Source organism: Panthera tigris, chromosome B3 (assembly GCF_018350195.1).
Source record: "Panthera tigris isolate Pti1 chromosome B3, P.tigris_Pti1_mat1.1, whole genome shotgun sequence".
In the NCBI taxonomy this organism is placed as follows: domain Eukaryota; kingdom Metazoa; phylum Chordata; class Mammalia; order Carnivora; family Felidae; genus Panthera; species Panthera tigris.
In genome coordinates this window covers 144521559-144547724 of record NC_056665.1, presented here as the reverse complement: position 1 = coordinate 144547724, position 26166 = coordinate 144521559, and the positions used below count along the sequence as shown (strand labels likewise).

At 61.6% G+C, this 26166-nt stretch overlaps 2 protein-coding genes across 10 annotated transcripts in view; one reads left to right on the top strand and one right to left on the bottom strand.

The window, feature by feature from the left end:
* Positions 1 to 12712, top strand: part of PPP1R13B (protein phosphatase 1 regulatory subunit 13B) — a 93555-nt gene extending 80843 nt beyond the window's left edge. For all 8 annotated transcript variants that reach the window (XM_042990678.1, XM_042990672.1, XM_042990677.1 and 5 more), the window contains exons 9-17: positions 1347 to 1527; positions 5176 to 5345; positions 5725 to 6223; positions 7995 to 8773; positions 9373 to 9510; positions 9587 to 9720; positions 10479 to 10645; positions 11567 to 11766; positions 12406 to 12712. In XM_042990678.1, the coding sequence (XP_042846612.1) occupies positions 1347 to 1527; positions 5176 to 5345; positions 5725 to 6223; positions 7995 to 8773; positions 9373 to 9510; positions 9587 to 9720; positions 10479 to 10645; positions 11567 to 11766; positions 12406 to 12447 (2310 nt within the window). In that variant the 3' untranslated portion in view covers positions 12448 to 12712. The remainder of the gene's footprint in view (positions 1 to 1346; positions 1528 to 5175; positions 5346 to 5724; positions 6224 to 7994; positions 8774 to 9372; positions 9511 to 9586; positions 9721 to 10478; positions 10646 to 11566; positions 11767 to 12405) is intronic.
* A 962-nt stretch (positions 12713 to 13674) lies between these two features.
* Positions 13675 to 26054, bottom strand: ZFYVE21 (zinc finger FYVE-type containing 21). Of its 2 annotated transcripts, XM_042990694.1 has the most exons (8): positions 25852 to 26054; positions 18449 to 18499; positions 17911 to 18079; positions 17117 to 17192; positions 16943 to 17034; positions 16314 to 16367; positions 14457 to 14599; positions 13675 to 14297 (listed from the first exon to the last, which is right to left on the bottom strand). In XM_042990694.1, the coding sequence occupies exons 1-8, from the start codon at positions 25987 to 25989 to the stop codon at positions 14262 to 14264; spliced, it is 759 nt and encodes a 252-aa protein (XP_042846628.1). In that variant the 5' UTR covers positions 25990 to 26054; the 3' UTR covers positions 13675 to 14261. The 2 variants fall into 2 exon arrangements, with proteins under 2 accessions (XP_042846628.1, XP_042846629.1); XM_042990695.1 differs by lacking the exon at positions 16314 to 16367 and having other exon boundaries at positions 25852 to 26053.
* Positions 26055 to 26166: the final 112 nt, after the last annotated feature.

The window sequence follows — 26166 nt, the reverse complement described above, 5'->3', positions numbered from 1 at the left end:
TGGTTCTCCTTGCTCTTTCGAGTATCGTCCTCTTGCTCACACAGCACTTTCTGGCTGTGCTCCATCGGTCAGGGCTCTCCAGAGAAGCGGAATGAGCAGGGATGTGGAGAGTGATTGCTGGGTGTATAGACTGACTTTAAGTAACTCGCTCACGTGGCTGTGGAGGCTGCATGCCTGACACCTGCAGCCCGGACACACAGGGGCCCTTGATGCCGCTGCTCAGGTCTGTAGGTCGTCTGCAGGCCCAGGGGCCTCTTTCTCCGAGCACGTCAGTCTTTTCTCTCTCAAGTCCTTCAGCCGATTGCACACGGCCCACCCACGCTGTGGAGAACAGTCCGCTTCATTCACAGTCTAGTGATTTAAACGTTGGTCTCTTCACAGCAGCATCTAGGCCTGTTTGAGTAGATATCTATGGCCTAACCAAGTTGACACATAAAATGAACCATCATAGATGGCTAGGTAAACGTTACTTCTTACATTCCACCTGATAGTTGAGGTGATCCTGAAGAATGTGGTGCCTCTGCAGAAATGTGTCTCCACCCAAAGGTCCTAGGCCCCTTTGGGCAATTGTCAGAATCCTGGACCCTCTCCCTAAAATGATACATGCTCATGGATGCAGAATTTTGCAAACAATTGTAGGAGGTTATGGATCTCTTACAGCCTACCTGGGGTCCCTAAGGTGTCCGTGATTCTCCATTCAGATCCCTGTTGTGGACCCTCTCGTTGTTAGGCAGCATCACGTGATCAGTGTCTTTGGCTGTAGTGTGGTGTCCTTGCCGAGAATGGCAGGGTTGTCTTCAGGGCACTGGTCAGAGGGTCTCCTGGTTCCAGGCCCTGTCACTGTGCCCTGCACGGCTTGTTCAGTCCTTACAGCAAGCCTCAGCTTGACTTGACAGACATGGGCACTGAGGTTCAGAGCCATTAGGTCACTTTCACTTGCCCAAGGCAGCACCGTGAATAAGTGGCAAAGCAGGATTTGAAACCAGGCTCAGAGCCCAGGCTTTGACCGATGCCTCTGCCCACCTCGGGGAGGGAGGGAGAGCATCCCCCAGTATAGAGGGTTCCGCAGAGGTGTCCTGGGAAGCTGTTCTATTCCATCACCAGCCCCTGTTTCTCCCAGCTCGCAAATAGGTAGGAGTTGTCAAAGAGAATCACTTGTGTGGGACTGTGGGTTGAGGCCCTTCTTTCAACACTTGCCCTTTCTAGATACTGATTTTTTAGGGTGATGGAGCTTCCTGAGGGCACATTATTTAGTGAGCGGCTCAGGTGAGAGCAGTCAGTCATACTAGGCTTGTGATTTCTTTAATTTAGGAGAACCTTAACTCTCATTTCTTCCCATTTTGTAGCTGAGCCGTGTGAATGGCACGTCGTCACCGCAGTCGCCGCTCAGCACGCCTGGCAGGGTTGCTGCAGTGGGGCCTTATATCCAGGTCCCCAGTGCCGGTGGCTATTCTGTCCCAGGGGACCCCATAAAGCCCCAGTCTCTCACTATCGCCTCAAGTGCTGCCCACGGAAGATCCAAATCCGGTGAGTGGCCCGGGCCCTCGTCTTGGAGGAAAGCAGGTGAACAGGGAAGGGGCACCCTGGGGGCCAGGAACCTCAGAGGAGGCCGCCACGGTACGCCCCAGGCTCTGCCCACCCTCAGTCTCCCCCAAGTACTGTCTCCCCCTCGGTCCGCTAGGGCGGTGTTGGGGAGCTGTGCGCCACCACGGCAGCGATACGGCCCCAAAATGAGAACAGATTTCTCTTTATTGAGCTGAGTGTCTTACTGTGTGGCTTTTCAAACCACAGAATACTTCGGACCTGATCCGCTCGTGCCGCAGGTTTTGTGTCCGGGTGAGGGCGCTTGTGCCTGCTGCCCATCCCGGCAGAGGGGTAGCCTGTCCGTGGACAGTGCGCTGGGGCTGGTCTTCCCTTTCCCCACTCGGCGCGTTCATAACCAATCCAGAGGTCTGCAGACCATCACTCTGGCCCTCGGCCACACCGAATCGTGCGGTGGGACCAGCACCGTGCTGGCGAGTAGCACTCCTGGGGAGACGCTGGGAAGCCTTGTGCAGCCTCCGGTTCCCAACCAAGGGCAGGCTGGGTTCTCCATGGGGAGGCTGCTCTCCCTTCTCGGAAGAAGGTGGCTGCTTTCCAAACATGAGGAAGCCAGAGCTGCTTTGCAGTAAGATTTTCTTTATGCTGGGCTGAACGTCTCCCCGTAAGACGTGGAATTGCGGAGCACAGGTGCAAACCGCACGGCCTTCCCTCGCTCACCAGTCCAGGGCTGGGCCGGGCCGGGCCGGGCCGGGCCGGGCCATGCTAGGCCGTGCTGAGCCAGGCTGAGCCAGGCTGGGCCAGGCCCCTGTTGTCAGGATTGGGGGTGGAGCTTGGCAGTCTTCCGTTCGCTCGTGTTCTCTTCCCTGTTGCCCAGTCTGAGCAGCAACAAGTCTGCCACTCCTGCTGTGGGGTGTCAGGGCTTGTTGTGACCCCGGCAGGATAAGCGTCACCAGCCGTCGTGGGCCACGCGCCCTGGCTGGGCTCTCTCCACGGCCGTGTCTCAGCAGCCACGTGGAGTGCATGGTTGGTGCGAGTCTCTAATTGCAGCTTTCTTTGAGAAGCGGTTATTTATAGTTTGAACCGCCCCACTGTGGGAGTAGGTGTTTGTTTCCAGGGCAGATAATTAGTACAGCCAGCTACTTCTCTGCTCACTTTGTTTTATTATTTATTTGTTTGTTTGTTTGTTTATTTATATATGTATTTATTTTGGGGAGAGTGCAAGTGGGGGAGGGGCAGAGAGAGGGAGACAGAGGATGCGAAGTGGGCTCTGTGCTGACGGGCTGACAGCAGTGAGCCCGACGTGGGGCTCGAACTCACAACCCACGAGATCATGACCTGAGCCAAAGTCGGACGCTCAACCGACTGAGCCCCCCAGGCGCCCCTCTGCTGACTTCCCAAGCCAAGGACGTCTCCCATTCCCCTCTTCTCTGTGGGTGTGTGAGGCTGGGCCGCCTCACAAGGGTTTTGAGGAAAGGACACCCTTCCGGGCCTGGAGAACGTGTCTTTCAGAAGTTCAGCACCAGCCTTGTTCTTTCCACTGCAGTGTAAGGTGACCGCACACAAGAAACCTGTGTCCCCCACACTGGGGACAGAATCCCGCCCAGGTGTGGAGCTGGGGTGAGAAACCTCCCCGTGGGGACCCTAACTCATGCTGTCGACTGTCCTTCTGGTGCCGTGTCACACAGATGGCCACGGGAAGCCCAGAGTGACCAGCTCTCGGACAGTATCAGACCTCGACGTCGGGCCTGACCGCAGCCCCTCAGGGCACTCTGCAGACTCGTTTGCAAACTGTACGTCAGCTGGCAGGCCCAGTGGGGGCTCATACTGCTGAATCAGCAATCGTTTATTTTTCCAAACTGAGAAGGGTCTGCTCATCACATCTAGGCTTGAGAAAAATGCCACATAAACGCAATTTGTCCCTTCCTTCAACAGACAGGTGTGAAGCTTGGGCCGGGCCACACACCACACCCTCCTCAGGAAGGGGTCTGACAGATGCTGGCACAGCAGGGGATTTTGGGTTTTGTTTTAGGAAATCCAGATGATTTTTTGAGTTCGTTAAAAACTTTAGTTTTACCTCCTGTGCGAGAACCTCCCATCGTACTTGAAGATAATCGTCCCTTTTAATCCTTTATAGTAAAAATAAAGGCTCTTTCCTCTGCACCCCCTGTCCGAAGAAGGAGATTCCCGGTCCCTTTTTCAGTCCCTTTGGGGCTCCCGTTGTGGATTTTTGGAGCAGCTGGCCGGCTCCACTCTCTGAGACCCCTGGGGCCGGCCCCTCCCTCCCTCCCTGGTCTGCTGGGCCCTGCTCGTTTCCCCATCGGCCCAGTTGCCACCTCCGCGTATCCTTGCTGAGCCCGCGTGCTTCTGGCCCACACCCCTCCCCCCCAGACGGCCCCCAGATCTAAGGTACAGCCGAGGGTTCGTGAAGGCGCACGCGCTTCTTGCCTGGAAGCGGCTGACCGGACGCGCGGAGCAGGGTGGTCCGGGCTGGGGCCCTGGACTGCCTCACCAGCACCCTTGCGGCCCGGCCGGCGCCGCGTGAGGCTGCCGCTGACAGGGCCCGGCGAGGGCGCCCAGAGGTCACTGCACGGGAGGGCCTTCCGCACTTGGGCTCGGAGCACGCTGTCTCCCGGGTCTCAGGTCTTGGCTCTGGCGCTGTTGTTCTGAGGGGGAGTGGCTTTCCTCCTGCTCCTTGGTTATGCCCACCTGCTGGCGCTGGCTGGGTGGGTGAGGAGCCAGGATGTGCTGTCGCTGTCAGAAGCGCCCAGAGCAGTCCCTTCTGCTTGCTTTGCGTTCCCTGTGGCTGATGGCTGGGTGTTCTCCACTCGGGTCCAGTCCGGCACCTGGGCCTGCCCCGGCAGCGGGAGCCTGAGTCGGAGGCTGTAACCTGGCCCCTGCAGGTGCTAGAATGTACTCACGTGGCTGTGGCTGCTTGGAGGGGTCGCTTCTGCACCCTTTTTCAGTTTGGAAAGTGCCTTGTTAAAGAGCAGCTTTTCAGCAGCTTTCCTAAAAACCTGGACGTGACTTTGCTTTCTGATCACTGCAACAGAATGATAACTGGCTACGCCAATCGGGGGAGCTTGTACTGGCCTCTTCTGCTCTTAAGTTATTTTGAGAGGATAGAAGTTTCTAATAGAGGAAAGGCAAATTTTTCTTTTAATGTGGAAGGTGGTACAGGTCAAGCCTGTTACGAAGTCAAAGGATAAATCTTTGGTTTCTATTGCTGTATGTGACCGTTGCTGTATGTGACTGGTTTTGTAAGTAATGTTTGAAAAGTAAGTGCTCAGGCTCATTTTATTTCCTGGTGTCGATGTAGTCGATTTGACCTGCATTTAGATAGGGGCCCGGGAGCGTTTCCACCGTCCTCCGGCCCCTCGCCTGGGTTGGAGCAGCCCTGTGCACGGTGACTGAGTCTCTGTACACGGGAAGGCGGTGCGGGCGCTGGCGGGGCCTGGCCAGCAGACGCCGCCCTTGGTCTTGCTGTGCACAAGCCTGTGTGCGGGCAGGGGTGGCCGGCCGCCTGGGTAACGGAGCTCCATCACAGCCGATCTTTGTTTCTAGCAGAGGGCTGTTCTTAGGTTGGTTCAGCTACACTGAGGAAAAATTATACTCAAATTCTGTGTTCTTTTCAAGCCAATGATGGAAACTGGCCAACGTTAAAACAAAATTCTAGTTCTTCAGTGAAGCCGACGCAGATCGCCAGTGTGGACTGGAAGGACTCAAGCGTGGAGGGTCCTCTCAAGCAAGGGGCCGTCTCGAGCCAGCCTGTGCCCTTGTCAACTTTAGGAGCCACAGAGAAGCTGGTAGGCCGTTTGTCCCTGTCACAAAACACAGACAGGGTCCTCGCTGTATCACTGTTCAGCCTTTATCTTCATCTGAGGGCTGTGAGGTGGGAGGTGTCACGAGGCAAGTTAATCCTGCTTGTATCTAAATTATGACCGAGTCTGAAGAAGACCGTGGTCCCTCAGCACTGAGCGCCTGCGAGTGGAGATGTGTTTCGCTCAGGATTGTTCCATCATGGGCGGGTGATGGGCCTGATTCCCACGGTGGGCCCTGTGCCCGGTCACAAGCTGATTTGAAGGATTACAAGGCCGACTTTGTTTTCTCTTGTGACTGTGGCTAGAAATAACGCTTAACTTTTCAAAGGGTGACTTTGTTTTTCTTCTTAACATCTCAATTTAGGGCGTCGAGATCGGTAAAGTGCCACCCCCCCTCCCCAGTGTCGGCAAGCAGCTGCCTCCCAGCTACGGGACATACCCCAGCCCTGCGCCCGTGGGCCCCGGCTCCACAAACTCCCTGGAGAGGAGGAAGGAGGGCAGCTTGCCCAGGCCCGGCGCAGGCCCGCCCAGCCGGCAGAAACCCGCCCCGCTGCCCACCTCGGGTGGCCACACGTCTGCTTCCTCACAGCAGATTCAGCAGAGGATCTCTGTGCCGCCGAGTCCCACGTACCCGCCGGCGGGGCCGCCTGCTTTCCCGGCTGGGGACAGCAAACCTGAACTCCCACTGACTGTGGCCATTAGGCCCTTTCTGGCTGATAAAGGGTCAAGGCCACAGTCCCCCAGGAAAGGACCCCAGACAGTGAATTCAAGTTCCATCTACTCCATGTACCTCCAGCAAGCCACGCCTCCTAAGAATTACCAGCCAGCGGTGCACAGCACCTTAAATAAGTCTGTTAAAGCAGGTACAGTGGGTTTGTACCTTGTCTTGGGGCTAGGGAGTCATACTTTTACTTAAAGTGCCAGTCCGGGGCGCCTGGGTGGCGCAGTCGGTTAAGCCTCCGACTTCAGCCAGGTCACGATCTCGCGGTCCGTGAGTTCGAGCCCCGCGTCAGGCTCCGGGCCGATGGCTCGGAGCCTGGAGCCTGTTTCCGATTCTGTGTCTCCCTCTCTCTCTGCCCCTCCCCCGTTCATGCTCTGTCTCTCTCTGTCCCAAAAATAAATAAAAAAAACGTTGAAAAAAAATTTAAAAAAAAAAAAAAAGTGCCAGTCCATAGCCTTACATTCGGGTCACAAACTATTTAGGATTAAAAAAACTTTTTTTTCAATGTTTTTTTTTTTTTTTTTTTTTTTTTTTTTTAATTTTTTTTTTTTTTTTTTAACGTTTATTTATTTTTTGAGATAGAGAGAGAGACAGAGCATGAACGGGGGAGGGGCAGAGAGAGAGGGAGACACAGAATCGGAAGCAGGCTCCAGGCTCTGAGCCATCAGCCCAGAGCCCGACGCGGGGCTCGAACTCATGGACCGCGAGATCGTGACCTGAGCTGAAGTCGGACGCTTAGCCGACTGCGCCACCCAGGCGCCCCTCAATGTTTATTTTTGAGAGAAGCAGAGCACAGGTCGGGGAGGGGTGGAGAGAGAGAGAGAATCCCAACCTAACAGCACAGAGCCCAACTTGGGGCTCGAAGTCAAGAACCGTGAGATCCTGACAGCCAAAACCAAGAGTCGGACACTGAACTGACTGAGCCCCCCAGGTGCCCCTGGGATTAAAATTTTAATTCTTGTGTACAGTGAGGCCTTAGGTGTCCATGTGAGTTTGGGGTAAAAGGCAATGGGTGGAGTTTTGTAGCTGGATCACATGGGAACTGACTTCCTGCCTCAGCACCTGCCTTCCTGTGGTACTCAGGAAGCCCGGTTCCCAGAAGGAGGTTCCTCTTTTTCTCCTGCTTTGTGGGAATTTGTGCAGGGGCTTTCCAGGGGCTGGTCAGGGTGCTCTGCCCAGTCGTGGTCCTCCTGGCCTCCTGGCGGTGACTGAGCCAAGCCCCTGGAGGGGAGGCAAGGGAGCATCTGCTGCTTTGGGAGCTGGGGTATCCTAGGAAGGGTGAGAGAGTGGAGCTTGGCCCCACGGACGTGGAGGCAGGAGGTGACTCTGACCTGCACAGCGGGGTCCTGCAGGTCAGTTCTGGGCTTGGGCCTCCCCACAGACTTTTGGGCAGAGGCTGCAGCTTCCAGACTCCTGGGAGCGCCCACCCCCCACCCCCCCGCCCAAGCGGAAGCCCGGCTACCTGTGGCAGGGCTCTGGCCCCCTGCCCTACAGTGCCTGGGCCAGCAGGCCGGGCCTTCCTGTCCGAGGCAGCCTGTGTTCAGTAGCATGAGACTTGGCCTGGGGCGCAGATGCTGTTTAGAGGTGGGTCTTTCTCCCCGGCTTAGAAACAAGGAAGGTTGGTTTGGGGTGGGGAAGTTGGGCCTGCAGCCATGTTTTGTTTTTGTTTTTTTCATTTGAAAAAGCCTAAATTGTGGAAGTCCAAATGTAAAAACCAGTTAAGAGGGGCACTCTATCTTCCAAAAGGAGTCAGTGGGGTTCTTTGGACAGAGGTTTCCTCCGGGATTTAAAGGTAGGACTTAGCACCAGAGCAGACCCCTGAGCCCACCTCCTGTGTGACCGCAGGGATGTGGTGACTAGACCCCTGGCCCCACAGGATGCTCTAGCTGCCCCGTCCTCTGTGTTTCCTCCAGTGTACGGTAAACCCGTTTTACCATCCGGGTCAACGTCCCCGTCACCCTTACCGTTTCTTCACGGGTCGCCGGCCACAAGCACGTCGCAGTCCCAGCCGCCTTCGGAAGGTGCCGAGAAAGAGCCGGAGCAGGACAGCCCTGCCCCTCCTGGAGACGGCGGCACCGGCACGGGCACTGTGGAGAGCCTGCCGCGGCCGCTCAGCCCCACCAAGCTCACGCCCATCGTGCACTCGCCGCTGCGCTACCAGAGTGACGCCGACCTGGAGGCCTTGCGCAGGAAGCTGGCCAACGCGCCCCGGCCCCTAAAGAAGCGCAGCTCCATCACGGAGCCCGAGGGCCCCGGGGGGCCCAACATCCAGAAGCTGCTGTACCAACGCTTCAACACCCTGGCCGGCGGCATGGAGGGCACCCCTTTCTACCAGCCCGGCCCCTCGCAGGACTTCATGGGCACCCTGGCCGACGTGGACAATGGAAATACCAATGCCAACGGGAACCTGGGAGAGGCTGGCCCCGCCCAGCCCACAGCCCCGCTCCCCTCCGAGCCTGCCCCGTCTTCGGACGCCAATGACAATGAGCTCCCTTCCCCTGAACCGGAGGGGCTCATCTGTCCCCAGAGCACCCACCAAACGGCCGAGCCTGCCGAGGATGACAACAACAACGTGGCCACAGCCCCGTCCACAGAACAGGTCCCCAGCCCTGGGGCCGAGGCCCCCTCACCGGGGGAAGACCAAGCCCCCCCACTGCTGCCCCCCACCGTGCCCCCGCCTGGAGCCTCTACGGTGGGTGTCGTCCTAGTCAGCCAGCCAGTGTTTGTAGAGGACCCGGCTGTGTTAGCCGTAGTTCCGGGGACTGTGGGGCTTGCCAGACTCGTCCCCACCCTCACTGAGGCCCAGGGGGAGGACAGTGCCGCAGTCCACAGGTGGGGCTCTGAAGAGGTGTGGAGGGCTGCAGAGCTCTCCCTGGAGGGCCCAGCCAGGTTTCCCCGAGGAAGGGGAGCTGCCGTCGGGATTTGAGGGCCAGGCGGCGAGGGGGACGAGAACCTCCTAGACAGCCTTCTGGTGGGAGCTCAGTATTGGTGGAGCAGAGAGGGGGAGGTGAATGTCCACGGGGGTGGGTAGGAATGAGTTGCTGACTCCCGAGCTTGACTGTCACCCACCGTGGGTGCCCCTGAGCAGTGCCGTCCCCCCGGAGCACGCTGCATGTGGCACAACGGGTCTGGCTGGGCCCTGGGAGTGGGCGTTCCTCTCGATGCCAGGGGCCACTCAGCCTTGCCGGGTGCACACGCTGCCCACGGCTTTCGCCCTGTCCCTCGTCTCCACCGCGGCTTGGTGCGTTGGCACATTACCTATAAATCAGAAGCATGTTTCCTTCCCGGCAGAGCAAACGGACCAACCTGAAGAAGCCTAACTCAGAGCGGACAGGGCACGGGCTGAGAGTCCGGTTCAACCCCCTGGCGCTGCTCCTAGATGCTTCTCTGGAAGGCGAGTTTGACCTGGTGCAAAGGGTCATCTACGAGGTGAGTGAGCGCAGCCGCAGGCCTGGGCTGCCCCGTCTGCTGGGAGGCCGGGCTCACGAGGGCCTTGTGTCCTCAGGTGGAAGACCCTAGCAAGCCCAATGACGAAGGGATCACCCCGCTGCACAATGCCGTCTGCGCCGGCCACCACCACATCGTGAAGTTCCTGCTGGATTTTGGGGTCAACGTGAACGCTGCCGACAGCGATGGCTGGTGAGGGCCCCTGGGGCACGTGGCCTACGGTAGGAGGAGGCCCCCGGTCCAGGAGTCGGGCGAGTGCAGAAGCGGACACGGGTGGGCGGGCCTACTGTCGCACCCCGGGGCCGCCTGGCCTGGTCCCCTCCTCCCCACTTTAGTTCCGTGAGTCCTCTCGTGAAAGGCACAGCTGGGATCGTGTCTTCGCATACGTGCTAGCAACTTCGCGGGCTGCGCGTTTTGCAAAGTGTCACTCTTCGTCGGGTTTGAAATGGCCGGATAACCTGCGTGGCAGAAACTCAGTCCCGCTTTGCGGTTGCCTTGTCGGTGTTTGCCCGCAGGGCCCTTCGGCTGCTGTGCGGGGCCCCCAGGCCTCTGCTAGGTCTTGTTGGCAACGTCAGGCTCCTGTTTGTGTGGTTTGAACATCTGGGGTTTTTTAATTGTGGCAAAATCCGTCCAACGCCTACCGCCATGGCCGCGTGAAGGCGCGTCAGCCGTGCACAGCGCGCCCCTGCTCTCGCGTGAGGGGCACCTACTTGATAGGCCGCTTCCCAGCCTCTACCCCCCCCCCCCCGCCCCCGAGGCCCCACCGCCCAGCAGCGGGCGGCGGCCCGGCCGAGAGACAGACGGGCCAGCAGGAGTCCTGCCGTTTCGAGGACCGACGCAGGAACCTTTGGGCCTCGAGGCGCAGCACGGCCCCGGAGGCCCCCGGGAGGCCGCCGGGGCCTGGCCGGCCGGGCAGCGCCTCGCGTGCCTTCACCCGCTCTCCGTTCCAGGACGCCGCTGCACTGCGCCGCCTCTTGCAACAGCGTCCACCTCTGCAAACAGCTGGTGGAGAGCGGCGCTGCCATTTTTGCCTCCACCATCAGCGACATCGAAACCGCCGCGGACAAGTGTGAAGAGACGGAGGAAGGCTACATCCAGTGTTCCCAGTTCCTCTACGGTACGTGGGCGTCTTGGCACGGGGCGGGGGCCCTTCCCCTGGGCGCGGTGCTGCGGGGCCGGGGAGGAGCCCCCTTCCATTTTGGGAGCCACCCGCCAAGCTCCTCGGGATGGAGGTCACGCCGTCCCTTGGGCTCCTTCCTGAAAACCTGTTTGAAGGGCCGTGTTGCGGAAAGATTCTGTGCCTGGTCGCTAAAAACCGTGCTTCTGTGTGGATGCGGTGCCTCTGGGCAGAGCCGCTGGGGGGTTTGGGGGCCTGTACGTTTCTGGGGCGCGCCGGGGCTTGAAGCACAGCCGAAGGCGCTCCAGGGTCCGCCTGCGGGGGAGCACCCACGTCCCCGGCCTGGGGTGACCATCGGCGAGTGAGCCACGGAGTGGCGCTCGCCCTGTCGTGACTAAGCCGCTTGAGCCAAGATCGGCCTTTCTGAGGGTGAGAGAGCCGCAGGTTGCCGGCTCCACCCCGGGCTCGGGCGCCGTGGCCCTGCCCTGTGGTAAACCTGGGGATGCTCTGGCTCGCTGAGGCGGGCTCCGGGCTCCGAGCACAGGGGCAGTGGTGAGCTCGTGGGGGCCGTGGTCACAGGGACAGCTGTGCCGGCGGGACGGAGGCGGGAGGTACCCGGGCCTTTCTCGGGGTCCCCGTGGTCACTTGGGGCACGAGCTTGCTTGGTGGCTGTGGCGAGACGGTGCGTTGTCGAGGGCCTCCCCGACCCGGGAGCGGCCGCACCGCCTCTTTGGCCATCGACTTCTGGAAGTAGTTCTGGGTGTGAGTCGTGACTTTTCACCGCACGGCGTGCCTGGTCCGGCAACACGCCTCGGCCCCGGGACCCAACACAGCAGTAGCACGACTCGTCAGGGTCTTGACACGGCCCCGGCCGGCGGCCCGCCCTCTGCGGACACCTGACCGCTCGCCCTGTCGTTCCAGGGGTGCAGGAGAAGCTGGGCGTGATGAACAAAGGAGTGGTGTACGCCCTGTGGGGCTACGAGGCCCAGAACAGCGACGAGCTGTCCTTCCACGAGGGGGATGCCATCACCATCCTGAGGCGCAAGGACGAGAGTGAAACCGAGTGGTGGTGGGCTCGCCTTGGGGACCGGGAGGGCTACGTGCCCAAAAACCTGCTGGGGGTAAGCACCGTGAGCCCGCTCGTCCGGGGTCGGCCACCCCTGCTGCCGTCACTCCTGCAAGTCCTGTCCCCTCCGCCCAGCCGTAAACCGCAGGGCGCCGGGCTTTGTGCGGGGTCGCACGCTGCAGGGTGAGCACGGCGGGTGGCTGCCCTCGTCCGCTCTCTGCGCCACCCTCGTAACGGGCAAGTTGGCGGAGTTGGCACGGGGATCCGGCAGGCCCCACACTCACACCGTGGGGGCAGCGGGGGTGCCGGCGGAGGAGCCCCCAGCCGCCTGATGCAGGAGCCCGGGCAGGCAGCCAGCCACCACTGTCTGCAGCCCAGAAACGGCCCGGGGTGGGGAGCCCACACGTTGCTCCCTCTGTTGCGTTTGTAACTACACCAGACCTTAGAGCAGGTGCCGCTGTGCTCCCCCCGCGTGCCTCGAGGGAGCTGGGGGCTTATGGCCACCGGCGCGGATTTGAGGCGGCGCCAGGTGCTGCGAGAGAGGTTCTCCGGGGTTGGGGGGCGCGGCTTGTAGGGGGAGTCGGGGTCTCGGCAGGCGCGTGGCAGCCGAGTGGCGGCCGTCCGGGCACCACCGGGCGCCCCTTCCCGCTCGGCGTGCCGTGCCCTCGTCCTAACTGTTTCCGTCGCTTCGCAGTTGTATCCACGGATCAAACCCCGACAGCGAACGCTAGCCTGAGCTTCCGTCTGGAGCGCCGCCCGCGCTTGCCCGCCGCGAGGAGCCGCCGGGGAGACCGCCCTGCCGTTTCTGCGGGAGCTGCAGCTAGACGTGTTTATAATGGTGCTCACTTGCGCAGACAGCATCCACAATGTGAAATCCCTGCAGTTTCTCGGTGAGGCCCTTTCTTCAGTTTGCCCGTAACTGGGAGAGGTACTTTTGCCTCCAGGAAGATTGAATTTTGCCAATTACTGTAAATCCAAATAAATATGCAGCTTTCTAAACAGCTGTCCCCGTTGCCAATGAGCAGCTCTGTCATTTACCCCTGGTCAGTTGCCAGTGAAGACGAACCCTCTGACTTTGGCCCCGAGGCCTTCCTCTACGTCCCTCCACCCCAGCACTGAGAACGCGCAGCTGCTGTGAGGTGTGCGCCCCCTGCTACCGGAAATCGCAGCCGCCCGCCATCCTCTCCACCCCGACCACACGCATCTCTTCCTCTCCCTACCGAGAGGGCCCCTGTGCGGAAGCTTCTGGCATTGGTGGGGCGTGATGCGTGTGTGCTGAGCATTGGCAGAGGTCACCTACACGCGGGCCGACGGCGGGCCGCGCTTCTGCGTCCCGGGCTCCAGAGCCCTTAATACCAAGTGACGAGCAGTCAGGAGCCTCGAGATAGCACCGTCCCCTCCTCTGCACGATGTGCAGCCCACGGGCCGGCAGCCCAAGGTCAGGGTGGGGCAGATGTGGGGGTGCCTGCATGTCAGGAGGGGCAGCTGGGGTGGGGGGCCCAGCCTCCCGGGTCTGGCCCGGCCACGATGCAATAACCTGTGCCCGGTCCGGACTTCAAGTAAGGCGCTTAAGTTTGAACTGTACGTACAGACTTTTATATACCAAAAGTATTTTTTGACTAGATCATTCGAAACTACCAGAATGATGGAAATGGTTTTTTTTCTCTCATTAAAATCCAGGCCCTTAGGCTTTATTTTCCATGTATGAGTCCTGTGTATAATTCATGTATAAACGTGTAGCCAGGCACCTGTAAGCAGCGATTGTACACAGTGTGCTGACGAAAAGTGAGCGCCCGTGGGGCAGCCTCTGCTGCTGGAAGCCACCGCCGCAGAGGCCGTGTAAACGTGCACAATAAACCGCTGTCTCCCACCGGCGGCTGCGAGTCTTGTGTTTTGGACCCAGAGCGGAGCCGTGGCACGAGAGCTCGGGTTTTCCGGACACAGTGAGGCGAGGGCCGATCTGTTAGTTTCAAAATAAGTTTTAATCATAAGCTTTATATACAAATTGTTGTACAATTATTTTAATAAAGGGAAATAGTAAGTGAAAGTACAAAAAGCAAAGCTGGCTTCTCCCCCTCAGTGAAGTGTCAAAGGTTTGTTCGTAGCCCAGATTAGTGATGCGGTAAGTGGACAGTCTATAAAACGGGCTCAGGGAGACTGTAAACTGACGCACTAGAAACCAGGATCGCAAACAGATCGGGCCCGACTTCCCACTGCCCAAATCATTACTCTGCAAGAGTGAACACTGAGGGGCCAGAACCTTCTAGCAAACCTGGGCACCCATAAAAATATGGTTGAAGTTACGCTAAAAAGAGTTCAGCAGTAGTGAGTAGTGTAGCTGAGTCTCTCCCGCCTCCAATTAAGTATCAACAGGATAGTGCACAAACTCTAAAGCACGAAGCTGTTTAGAGTGTTAACGAGCTGTGCATATCGCACTAGATCTGTTTCTCCAAACGCTCGACTTGCGTTTCCCAGCACGTGTGGGGTTAGTTGCCTGTGTGTGCAGAGCTGGCTCCACGGTCCCCTGCTGACGGTCCGTCCCACATGGAGTCACTGGTCCCTCGACTCGTAGAGGAGCTTGGTGGCCTACGACGTGACGAAAGAAGTGTGACCAGTCCCGTGCCCAGCTGCTCCGGGCTCCCCCCACCCCCACCGGGCGGGCAGGGCTTCCTCTGGGAGAGGTGGGCCTGTACCTAAAGAAGGGCCCCGCCTCCCGAGCCCTGCCCACCGCAGCCCACCAGGTACCTTGTGCATGGCCGCCAGCCACGCCGTCGACTGCCTCCTGCTGGCGTGTGCGTCCTCCCCGGCCGTCAGCTTCAGCTGCGTCAGGCCCTCCGCCCCCGGTGCTGCAAACCGCAGGGACATGCCTGTGGCCCGTGCGTTGCCTCCTGGAGAAGGGAGACGAGGTGAGGCCCGCGGGGACCCCAGGATCCCACGTGCCCTTGCGGTGGAGGCCAGGGTGCCTCCTTCCCACCCCTCGTGCTGGTGCGGGGGTCCCAGGGGCACCGGTGGACGTCTGGAAGATGACCCCAAATTCACAGGATGGGAAAGGAACCGAGTCGCCTGGCCCTCCAGGGCCCAGGAAAAACCACATCACTGAGCCGAGAGAAAACCCACAGTGCCACCCGGTCCCACGTGGGGACTCCTGTGGTCAGGGAACCCAGCCAGGGCTGGCTCCACGCCAGTACTGATCCCACTGGCCGTCGCTCCCGCCTCGGAGCCATCCTGCTGTTGAGAGCTGGCATACAGGCTGAGGGACCAGCGGGGACCAGCACCAGAGAGGTGCTGACACCCACCCTGCCGTGTGAGCCCCTGCAGAGATGCAGTGAGGGGACCGGCCTCTGCAGGCCGCACCCGGCTGTTCCCACAACCAGCCGCTCAAGGACGGGTGGCTCTCACGGCCTTGACCACAGAACGGTCCCGTGGGGACCAAGCGTCACCGTGAAACCCGTCTACGGCTTTTCTGCTCCGCTTCAACATGCAAGCTCCATTTTTGAGCAGGACTCCACCTTGTGGAAGATTCCTTCTAGCAGACACTGATCTCTGAGTCAAAACCAAGGGCCCACCTCTCCCCTGGGGTCCACGGACTGCAGATGACCCCCGCGGACAATTAGAGGCCTGACCATCCGTGCGTGTGGACAGGCTGGTTCCTGATGGGACCCCTTGAGGCGAGTGCCCCCACCGGCAGACCACGACTCTGCCCACCCCCTGCTTCTCTAAGTAAGGTTTAATCGGCACAGCCACGGCCACGTTCCTGGGTCATCTCTAGTTGCTTCTGCACTTTGCAAAGATCCAGGCAGCCGGCAAAGCTAAGAACACGCACCACCTGGCTCTCCACAGGCCGGCAGGCAGCTCCTTCGGCCACCGTCACCTCAGGCAAGTGTGCCACCTGCCCCCGCCAGCCCCAGGGAAGACAAGGGTCTATGGTTTTAAAGATTCTAGAAAACTTCTGGCACGGCGGGGTTCATTGCACCCCCAGAATTTCCAGAAGGGGGCGTGTGGCGCCAGAAGCCCCCGGGCCCCGCCCAGGGAGACCATGCACCAGGCCAGCTGGGATGTGGCCTTCTCCCTGGCCCGGGAGGGGCCGGGACGAGGTGGCCTTCCTAGCGGGAGGCAGGCACAGGAACACCCCCGCTGACCCCCAGCTTCTCTGGGCCCTGCCTTCTGTACCCGGGGGTCTTCGATGCCCACCCTGCCACCGGCAAGCGGCCTGGAATCCCTGAGCACACCGTGCGGAGGGCACAGAGGCGGCGGAGCGCTGGCCTGGCCCTGTGACCTCGGCATCGGCATCCGGGAGCTCAGGCCGAAGTGCGGAGCTGGCTGGGAAGGGGCGGGAGGGCGCCGGCCGTGCCCCGCTGCCCCTGCGCTCGGCCGGCTTAGGGCCGCTAGACGCAACACTAAACCCCCTCAGGGCTGAGAAACCCAGCAGATCAAATCCATCTCTACCCCCGATGTTTCCATTCATGCTTTATATACCCGCGTCTGGGGCCCAACCCCCTTTCAAATCGACCAACAGAAGTAACTGTGCATTTCAGAGGCGTGACCCGGGCTGGACTGCCTGGTGGCGGCAGCAGGGCCGGAGGAGGGTAGCAGGTGGCTGACCTTCAGAGGCGGGCTGGCTCCCCAGGAGGCTGGTGTAAGTGTGAGTGTCTTTTTCTACATCAAGAAGGCGGGCAGGCAGGAGAGGAGAACAACCAAGAGCCAATCAGAAAACAGAAAGCAAGAAGGATTAAGTCACGTGGGTTTTTGTCAGCACGGAATGCAAACTCTCTTCCCGTGGAAAAACAGCCAGAAGCGTAGAAGTTCAGGTGGAAAGATCCAGAATGGGCTGAACGTTCTGGAAGCTCACCGAGGAAATGGAAAGGAATCTCGTCCCCACGGGTGCCTGACAGGAGCAGGAAGTGCTAGTTCCCAATCAGCCACCACGCCACACCCTTCTGAGCACACGGATGACGCCGCTGCACTGGGAACGTCATCCTTGGTTTGAGGCCAACGATAAACGGTACCGAAGAGCTTGTATGTGACACGCTCAGGCAGGTTCTCCTGAATTCGCTATCTTACACGTTAAGCCCCATTCACCTGGCAAGTTCCTAAAACCATGTACTAAATCCAAGCCCCTAGAGGACGACGGGCTGGCTCCTCAGAGACCCTGCCGACAGACTCCGTCCTCGAGGCCCCTGTGTCATCCCCAAAGTCGCCCGCGCCGGCACCAGACTTCCTGCCGCACTCACCTCCGGGCGGAAAGCCTTCCGTGAGGATCTGCACAGTCGAAATGTGTGCAATGTCGATCTCGTGGCGGCTGTCCCCATCCAGAAGCAAGTACCTAGGAAACAGGGTGTCCGCACCACGTTACCCCGGGGCCGATGTGACAAGGCTGTCCGTGCCCAGCAGCCTCTGCCTCTCACCTCTGGTTGTTGGAGAGACGACAAACCATGGTTTCTGGCTTCTCAGAGTTTCCAAAAGTTACGAGAAAAGTAGCTCCTTAGGATACAAAAACAAACGTGAGAACACAACCAGCCCCTCCACCCCTCACCGCCCCCCGCCCGGCAAGGCCAGCTCCCCGGGAGGCGCGCACACGGGACGAGATGAGACCAAGCGAGTCAACAGCGGTGGCTGTGCCCGCAGGTCCCCGAGGTGAGGCGGCAAGGCCATGACGGAGGAGATGCTGCAGTTTTGTAAAGCACAGGGCACTGCTATCGGGAGAGGTTCTGCGCACCCTCAATGCTGCCGGCAACGTCCCGTCCTTCCCCACGAGGCACCCACACGCTCCCAGGGGAGCCAGGGCGGCACCGGAACGGGACAGAAGGCGCACAGAACCGGCCCGGAAGGATCGCGGGACAGGTGGCAGGAGGGAGACCACGGTGGGGGGGGGGGGGGGGGGGGGTCGGCCTTCAGAGGCTCCTGGGGAGGAAGATCCACAGCCCGTGGAGCACCTCCTCCGATGCCACCCACGTCACAGGGCCCCGTGTCCGCACACGCTCCATCCCGGCCCAGGGCCCCACACCCGATGGCCGTCCCAGGCCCAGCGGAGTCAGGCTGCCACTTTAGGCCGCATTCCTGTTTCTGTAGAGCAGAGGCAGCTCGATCCTTCCACGGGAAGCCGGCGGGGGGGGGGGGGGGGGGGGGGGGGGGAGCGGAGACAGCGCTCTTCCAGGTCGCCCGCCAGACGGACACCCAGGACCCGGCGACCCGGGCTTACCGCTCAGGAGCACCTTGAGCTGCTTGTCGTAGAACTCTGCCTCCTTGTGCGACACCAGGGCGCACTCGGCGCACTGCCGCACAGGGTCCACGAAACACATGCGCCGCAGCGGCACCTTCTGGCCACAGCACTTGTCACAGAAGCACTTCCCACACCGGCGACAGTGGTGCTGCGGGCGCAGGGGTGGTGCTGAGGGGACAGAGGACTGCCCCCCATGTCCCCCCCCCCCCCCCGGGACCACCCGTCTACACATGCGGCCCCGCGCTGGTCTTCGCCACTGGAAGGAGGGGCTGCCAAGGGCGCCGCGCACACGGCAGGCCGCCCTGCGTCCCCGGCCCACCTGCCAGGACGCCCCACCTCTTCAGAGGACGACACCCCTTTGAGGGCAAGACCCACAGGTGTGGCGGCGCCCAGCTGGTGGCACGGGCGTGGGTCACCGTCTGCTGTTCTCAGGCAGCCCCCAGGACACTCAGGTGCGTCGGCCGCCCCCCAAGGGGCTCGATGCCAGCCTGGCCCCCACCCGACGGCCTCAGCTCACCTTTCTGGTCAGGAAGTCAAACTTGGCGTCACACTGCATGCACCTCGGGCACTAGGAGGGAAGGAGCGTCAGGACCCAGCTCGGGGTGCTGCCGGGAGAGCCGCCCTGCCGCCCCGTGACTGGGGGGGTGACACGTCGCAGGCACAGGTGGGCTCCGGGTCCCACAGGCCAGGGACAGGGCATGAGCTCGGGGGGCATCTCGGGGACGCCGGGGGCAGCGGTCAGAGCCCGAACGGCCACGCTGGGGCAGCCACCTAAGGACCCCCAGTTCTGGTGCCGGAACCACGGGTCGGAGTCCCGGAAGGACCACGTGATTCCACGGCTGGAACTAGCGGGAAGTGGCCCCGACACGCGAGCATCGCTTTCTAGGTGAAATAGGTGACGTGGCGGCCGAACGGGGGGGAGGCCCCCACGAGGGACACCTCGAGTCCCTCAGTGACATGGCCACACGTGCATCGGGATGAGGCTGAAGCGGGATGTGGATGGTGCGGGTCGGATATGGGTTAAAGGCGGTCACCGCCAGGCCCCGGAAATGCCCCCAAATCCTCCTGGGAGTAAGGGAAGCAGAGGGAACCGGCGGCTGGGCTCCGGGGGACAGGTGTCCAGGCCCCGCAGCGCCCGGGAGGGCAGGGACCACGGCGCTGTGCTGCAGGGGAGGCCTCCCTCACCCCAGCGCGCAGGGAACAGACTGAGTGCAGCGGCCGTGCGACCGGCACTGAAGACAAGGGACTCCAAATGGCCACATCGTCACCAAAGGGACGAGCTCGGGTTTCTTCTCTAACACAAGCCAAGAGCCGCTCCAGACCTGCCGCGAAGCACCGACGGGCCATCCCGCCGCTGACGACGCTCAGCTTCCCCCGCCGTGGGAGAGCCCCTCCCGGCCCCACGGGCAGCGCCCGCCCGCAGGAGGCCTTCTGATCATAGGACAGCCAGACCGCACGCAACCCGGGCAAACCCGTCAGTCCTGCCCAGCTGGAGCCGTCCCCCAGTGTCCTTCCCTCGTCCCCACCCACCACCTTCTCTCCACTCAGCCAGGGGCACGCTCGTCCCGCAGGGCAGCAGGGGCAAGCGCCAGCCCACGCCTCCCGCCGGGTGACCTCTCCCCTGGCTCTGTGTGTCCCCTCTGGGCCTCGGCCTCCTCCAGGCAGCCGTAGGCTGGCGCACGCGAGTCGGGCAAGCGAGTAGCTCCGAAGGGATCCGAGACGGAGCCAAGTGCCCGTGAACCTGTGTTGATCCAGAGCAGAGGCCAGGGGTGCCGGGACCCCGCAATGCTCCTGGAAGGGACCTCGGACCCACAGCCACGCTGGGCCTTGGCACGCGTCCTCCCACGGCGGGCACCCTTTTCAGACACCACCCTGCAGCCAGACGGGCTCCATATGGCCGCTGCCCCCGCACTGGGAGCGGGGTCTAAGCTTTTCGAGATCGTGTGACTAACAGTTTCTTGTTACCCCGTTGCTCCTAAGCTGCTTTCTGGACGTGGATACGGGGCTTGGCCCACCTTGGCCTTCCAGAATCATCTACAGAATCCCCACCGGCTTTGAGTGTGAGCTGGATACTCGCTGCCCTGCCGCTGCCTCTCCCTTTTGTGAGTTCTGGAACTCGGGCCTTGGAAGCGTGGCAGGGCCCCAGCCTCTGTATGACCCCCGCAGTGCCAGCCACAGAATCCACTGGAAAAAACCGACAGCGAGGGTGTGACTGGTGAGGCCCAGCAGCCCGGAAAGCCTGCCTCACTCCGCGGGAAGGCTCGGGCGCCTCCTGGGGTCTCCCGTGGCGGCCCCTCTCTTGCTCCCTCTCCAGCAACGCTAACAAAGACGGTCTCACGCTTACTGTAGGGCTTGTGTGTCCGGGTACGTTGAAAGACCAATTTCTATCTTATTTTGTTTTCATTTGAGAGGGAGGGGCAGGGAGGGGGAGAGAATCTCCAGCAGGCTCCACACTCAGCACAGAGCCCGACGCAGGGCTCAGTCCCACGACCCCGAGATCGTGACCTGAGCCCAAATCCAGAGTCGGACGCTCAACCGGCTGAGCCACCCAGGCGCCCCAAGACCAATCTGTAAATGTAAGGCGACAGCCAGGACGTAAAATGTGCTTAGCAACGTAAGCGACGTAGGATTTTATTACTGTAAATAGGCAACGAAGTGATTCAGAAAACGGGCAGATCTTCAAGACAAGTAACTTTCTGATTACGTAACAGAAGAGAGCCTTCTAAAATTCTCAACGGAGCAATTTAACATGAAGAGAATGGGAAGGAAAAAAAAAAGGCAGAGACGAGAGTAAAAATACGGCCAAAGAACTGCTATGGTGTCTGATGAACGAACTGCACCAGGAGGGAACAGAAACCACACGCGCGAGCCGGGTGCCGGCAGCCGCGGGCCTGGAACCAGGGCGAGGGCGGCCACAGCCCAGACACGGGCGGCCGGCCCCCCTCACCCACCCTACCGAGCCTGAGGCCCCGCCCCCCAGCACCACCGCAGGGGCAGGGCGGGAGGACGAGTGGGGGCAGGGCCCACCAGGAGGGTCCCGCACAAGCGCCACTCTGGCCAGATGACAGACGCCTCCGCTAGGGTCGCTGGGGGAGGCTCCGGCCTCTGGGGGGGGGGGGGGCCCACGCTCACCCCGCAGGCAGGCCTGGCCGGCAGCGGGGCGGGACGCTGGTGGCAAGGAGGCACCACGGAGGAGGGGCGACTGGGGCCGGGGCACGGGGAGCGCTCCTCGCGAACTTTCCAGCTCCGCACACCCCCCCCTGGCCCCCGACTCCGTGCTGGTTCGGAGGTGGGGGGGGGCCCACGGCGGACCCGCGCCCGCGGATGTGGAAGTTGAGACGAGAGGGAGGCAGGTGCCACAAGGTCAGCTTCCTGGTGGATGCGCGCGGGGTAGAGCGCGAGGAGAGGCCAAAACCGGGTCACAGAAGGGCCTCCGCCACCGGACCCTCGCGCAAGGAGCCCCAGAGGTGCCCCGGGCAACCGCAGGACCAGCACTGGCCCCGAGGGTCTCCCCTCAAAGTCTAAATAGTTGGAAGAGGGGGGCCTGGATGGCTCAGGTGGCTGAGCGTCTGACTCTGGATTTTGGCCCAAGTCGTATCAAGGGTGCGTGAGCTGGAGCCCCGCACGGCGGGCGGAGCCTGCTTGGGGCAATTTCTCCCTCTCTCTGCCCCTTCCCCGCACAAGCTCTCGCTCTCTCTAAAAAAAAACGTTTTTTGGTGGAAAACAGAATTTAGAGAGTTTAAAGGAATGTCAAAAACAAAGCTACTGTAACAAAAGAGCTTGGGGACACCTGCCCGTCCTCCCTGGGGGCCCACCCGCTCCCACAGCGCCCCCCTGCTGGCTGGAGCCAGGCCCTCGACACTCCCTGTCTTAGGTTTCTCAGACACAAACAAATCCGGAAAATAAGTTTTCGCGATATATGCACAGGGGACGCCTGGGTGGCTCAGTCGGTTAAGTGCTGCCTTCGGCTCAGGTCCTGATCTCGTAGTGTGTGAGTTCCGGCACAGATCAGCGCAGATCCTTCAGATCCTGTCTCCCTCCCCCTGCCCCTCCCACCCTCTCCGAAAAAAAATAAACAAAAAAATATTTTTAAACAAATAAAAAAACCCAATATATGTATTAATGTATCTTTATTGAAAGATAATCCTTTCTAGAGAATAAGAGAATTACTCCTAAAATATTAAATGACTCCTCTCAAAGATTTAACTCCTTCATGAGTGAGGGAACCAGTAAACTGTTAAAAAACCAGCTCAAAAGAGACACAGGAGGTCCTGGGGAGGGGACGAATGTGACAGTGGATGCGAAACAGCTGGCATCGCAGGAGACGTGTTCCTCTCGGGACAGGGCCCGCCTGCGTCTCCCCACCCAGACCCCCATCACCGGGGGCTCTGAGCCAGCGGCGGACGCAGCGCCCCAGGCACGAGCCCGCCCCGGGAGCAAGTGCTGGGCCCGCCCGGCGCCCCCCCAACATCAGAGGCTTCTACGCAGCCACAGGGCCCAGCACCCCCATGCGCTAGGTGGCGTGCCCCCCGCCTCGCGGTCCCCGAGGCGGGTGAAAGCCCCCGCCTGTCCTGTGCCTGGCAAGTGTGTGCAGAGGACCCCCTGGCCGTGTGACCTCGGTGACTCACAGTTGCCCCCGACCACCTGTGACAAGGCTGCACATGGACCCCAAATCCCCATTCCTCACCCCATTCTCGACCGGCTGCCCTGTCTGTCCAGACTCGTCGGTCGGAACAAAGGCCCATTCACCTCGCTTGCTCAAACCTGAGTCAAGCTTCTCTCCTTCCTTCAGGCCCACGGATGAAATCCCACCCTCAACCCGCGTGCGACAGGCTGACCTGGGGTGCCGCGACCCCCGATCGCAGGTCACAGGTCACACGATCCGCGCCCCCTCGCTGAGTGGACGCCTCCCCTTCCCACCTGCTCTCGTCCAGTTGGGTCCTGGGTCCCTCCCCGCACAGAGCAAGCCCTTGCCAGGCCGGAGACACCGGCAGATCCCCCGGGTTCGGGGTCTCCCTCTGGCAGCAGTCCCCCCCCCTCCCCCCCCCCCCCCCCCCCCCCGCCTAGAACAGTCTCTCCCAACTTGGGATTTGGTTTTGATCTGACACCCGTGCTCTCCTTCCCACTTCTGTGACCACAGAGTATCCACGTGTCAAAATGATGGCCCCGAGCTGCCGGCATCGCTGGTTATACCCAGCGCGGAAGTTGGAAGAAAGAGGGGTGCAAAACTACAGGGCTTTTACGGCTAAAACAGTATCTCACGGCCTCGTGCCCAGAGAGCCCACCCCCAGGCTTCCTCCTCCCCGAAGCCACTAGGGAGCCACGGACTGTGCATCCTCGGGGACCGGCAACTGTTATTTCCGGGGCAGGAGGCCGGCTGGGAGGCTGGGAGCTACAGCTGGCTCAGGGCAGCTGTACACACCCCCCCACACACACACACACACACACACACACACCCCAAATTGTCAACACTCTCAAGGGACATCCCTGCAGACCCACGCGACCAGCCTGATGCAGGGTCAGGCACCCAGTAAGTACACAACAGACGTGGAACGGGCTGGCCTCAGAGTGACCCGATGGAAAGCGGGGCCGAGATGAGACACGAAGGACCATCCACAGATAGGTCAGCAATGCTAATTGGCAAACAACCGGAAGTGGGTGGAGGCTGAGGGTCTATGGGTCACCCTCCTGCCACGTTCTACCTACTTCCCTTCACCCACTCCAAACCACCCAGACCCACCTGCCTCTCACTACCGGCATCCCCAACACCCGAGTCTCCCCCCTGCACACGAGGGTCCTGGTGTCCCACACACACTGAACAGGCAGGGGGCAGCTGAGGGCCAGGCTAGTGGCAGGGGATCCGCCCCACCCCCTTCCCCCGGAGCCTCCAGAACCTCCTAGCCCATTCTGCCCCAGACTGTTTCTTTTCCTCCAGAACACTCGCTGTGCTAACCTCTGGCCTCTTGGACCAGGCCCCAGTAGGCTTCAAATCCGCTTCCTTTTCGAAGCTCGCGGAGGTCCACCCTCCCGTCCCTCCTCCCCCAGGCTCCCTGGAAGGCCTCCAGGGCTCCTCAGGTCACGAGTAAGAATTCCCACAAGCAGGGGGCAGGGGGGCTCCGAGGGGCCTTTCTTTCTAGGTGGAAAGGAGCCCCCCCCCCCCAATAGAGAGACAGACTCAAATAGATCAGGCCAACTCTGCTCACTTCCTGCTGTTCAACTCAGGCCCGAAAACACAGGCACTTTTCCAGGAAACACCCCTGGGCCCGGCAAGAGGGCACACGGAGCTATAGCTGTTACCCCAGGGTGCAGAAGTGGGGGCAGGGGAACCGTGCCTGGGTCCAGACACCCTTCTGGGACTCCTTGCAGACGCCCACCGAGTCCGGCGGGGCAAAGTTCCGAGGGGGTCAATGGGGCAGGGTCTCTCCGGACTCCTGGGGGGGCGGGCGGGGCACTCCCCGACCACCCTCGATGTGGCCACAGATTAAGTGCCAGAGGTTCACGGCTCCCTCCCCGCTGCGGGAGTGCGCGGTTCCCTTCCCTGTGCACGACCTTTCACCCGCCCGTCCCCACGACGCTCCCTGCGATTCCCACTTCCCCAACCCCAGTAACACGTGTCAGCCCCAGTAACCCAGGAAGGAACTCTGTGACACGGACACATTCAGGAGAAAGACACACATTCCTTTATCTCTGACCTTCCACAGCACGAACCGGGGAGCCCAAGTGGGGAAGGTACGCGCTGTCAGTTCAGAGAGCACCGGCACCAAGAGTAAAAGCGCGCAAAATAAAGAGCACAAACAGGGCAACAGGGGAGGGAAGGGGAGGGAAGGGGAGGGAAGGGGAGGGAAGGGCCCGGGGAGCACGCCACAGTGGGGAGGGCGGGGGCGGCGGCGGGCAGGGCAAGAGGGCGGGGAGGGCAGGAGGGCGGGGGCGGCGGCCCCTGGGCCTCTCCTCGCCGCCGCCCTGCCCCGCCGCCCCTCCCCAGCTCGGGCGGGCCTGCCTCGCCTCGGACACCTGATTTCACTCCGGTGCTGACAGCCTGCCGCCGGTAACTACGGTTCTGGGGGAGGAAGGCGTCTCAGGACGCAGGGGCGCTTGTCACTTAAAGCGACTCGACCATCACGGCGCGCTGACTTCTTTAGGACGGACGGATCTACAGGAACGCACGGAGTTCCTCCCCGTGGCCTCCCGGAGCTGAGAGCTGCTGGCTTATGGGATCGGGTCCAAACCCCCTGGCCTGCCACGCAAGGGCCTTCAGAAGGGGCCGCACCCACCCCGCCCACAGGGACAGCGCGGGGCCTCCCCACCCCTCACCCCTGCAAGCAGGTGCGGTGCCCGCCAGGACGCCCTCCTTACTGTCCACCTGCAACCTCCTACTCAAAGCCAGCCCTCCGCTCGCACCGCGCGGCACCCCCCCAACCCGGAGCGCGCCGCCTTCTAAGGGGGCGGGGGGCCTCTCCACCCCCCACCACGGGGCAGGGGCAGCGACGGCGTCTCAGGGGCCCCAGCTGAGCAGCTCATCCAATGGAAGTGGAATTCCCAATTGACCTCGCAGGCGGGCCGAGACCCGGACGGAGCAGGAGGGGCGGTCCTTGCGGGACCCACCTAAGTGGGGAGTGGGCGAGCCTGGACGCCCCGAGAGGGAACCAGGCAGAGGGCACTGTGCCCAAGGCCCCGGGAGGGCCGGAGCGCGGTCACCGGGAACCCGGGGTACCGACGGCGGCCGTGGGGGGCCCCGGAAGGGCAGCAGGAGCCAGACGAAGCGCCTCGGGGGCCCGGGTCGGGGCACCAGGGAGGCACGGCGGGGCTGGGGCGCGGACCGGGTAGCCTTAGCCTCGGACGGGGATCCTGGGCGCGGACGGGGGTCTCGGGCGAACAGGGCGCGGACGGGGGGCGGGAAGCTGGCGGGCGGTGGCGACCTACCTCCTTATCCGGGACCCACTGCGGCTCCTCCAGGCCGAAGGGGCTGCCAAAGGCGCGGTGCTCGGGCACCATGCGCAGGCCGCTGGGGGAGCGCACCAGCTTCTTGGCGTCGCGGCGCGCGGCCACCTCGGAGGACATGACGCCGCCACAGCGCTCGCCCGAGGCCCGGGCCCTCGCCCCGCCAGGAGCCCCGCCCCGCCCGCGTGGATGACAACGGCCGCGTCCAATCGCCACGCCCGTCCGGGAGAGCGGGCCAATCGGTACCCGGGACCCGCCCCAACGCTGAGCTGTTCAATCCACGCAGTGGCACCTCCC

Bases quoted from the DNA above. Each gene is read 5' to 3' on its own strand.
- ZFYVE21 (XM_042990694.1), bottom strand. From the start codon at position 25,989: ATGTCCTCCGAGGTGGCCGCGCGCCGCGACGCCAAGAAGCTGGTGCGC. The intron at 18,500-25,851 runs GTAGGTCGCCAC...CTTCCCTCCTAG, and splicing joins AGTGGGTCCCGGATAAGGAG to TGCCCGAGGTGCATGCAGTG. The intron at 16,368-16,942 runs GTGAGTGCGGCA...TTCTTGATGTAG, and splicing joins GGAAGGCTTTCCGCCCGGAG to AAAAAGACACTCACACTTAC.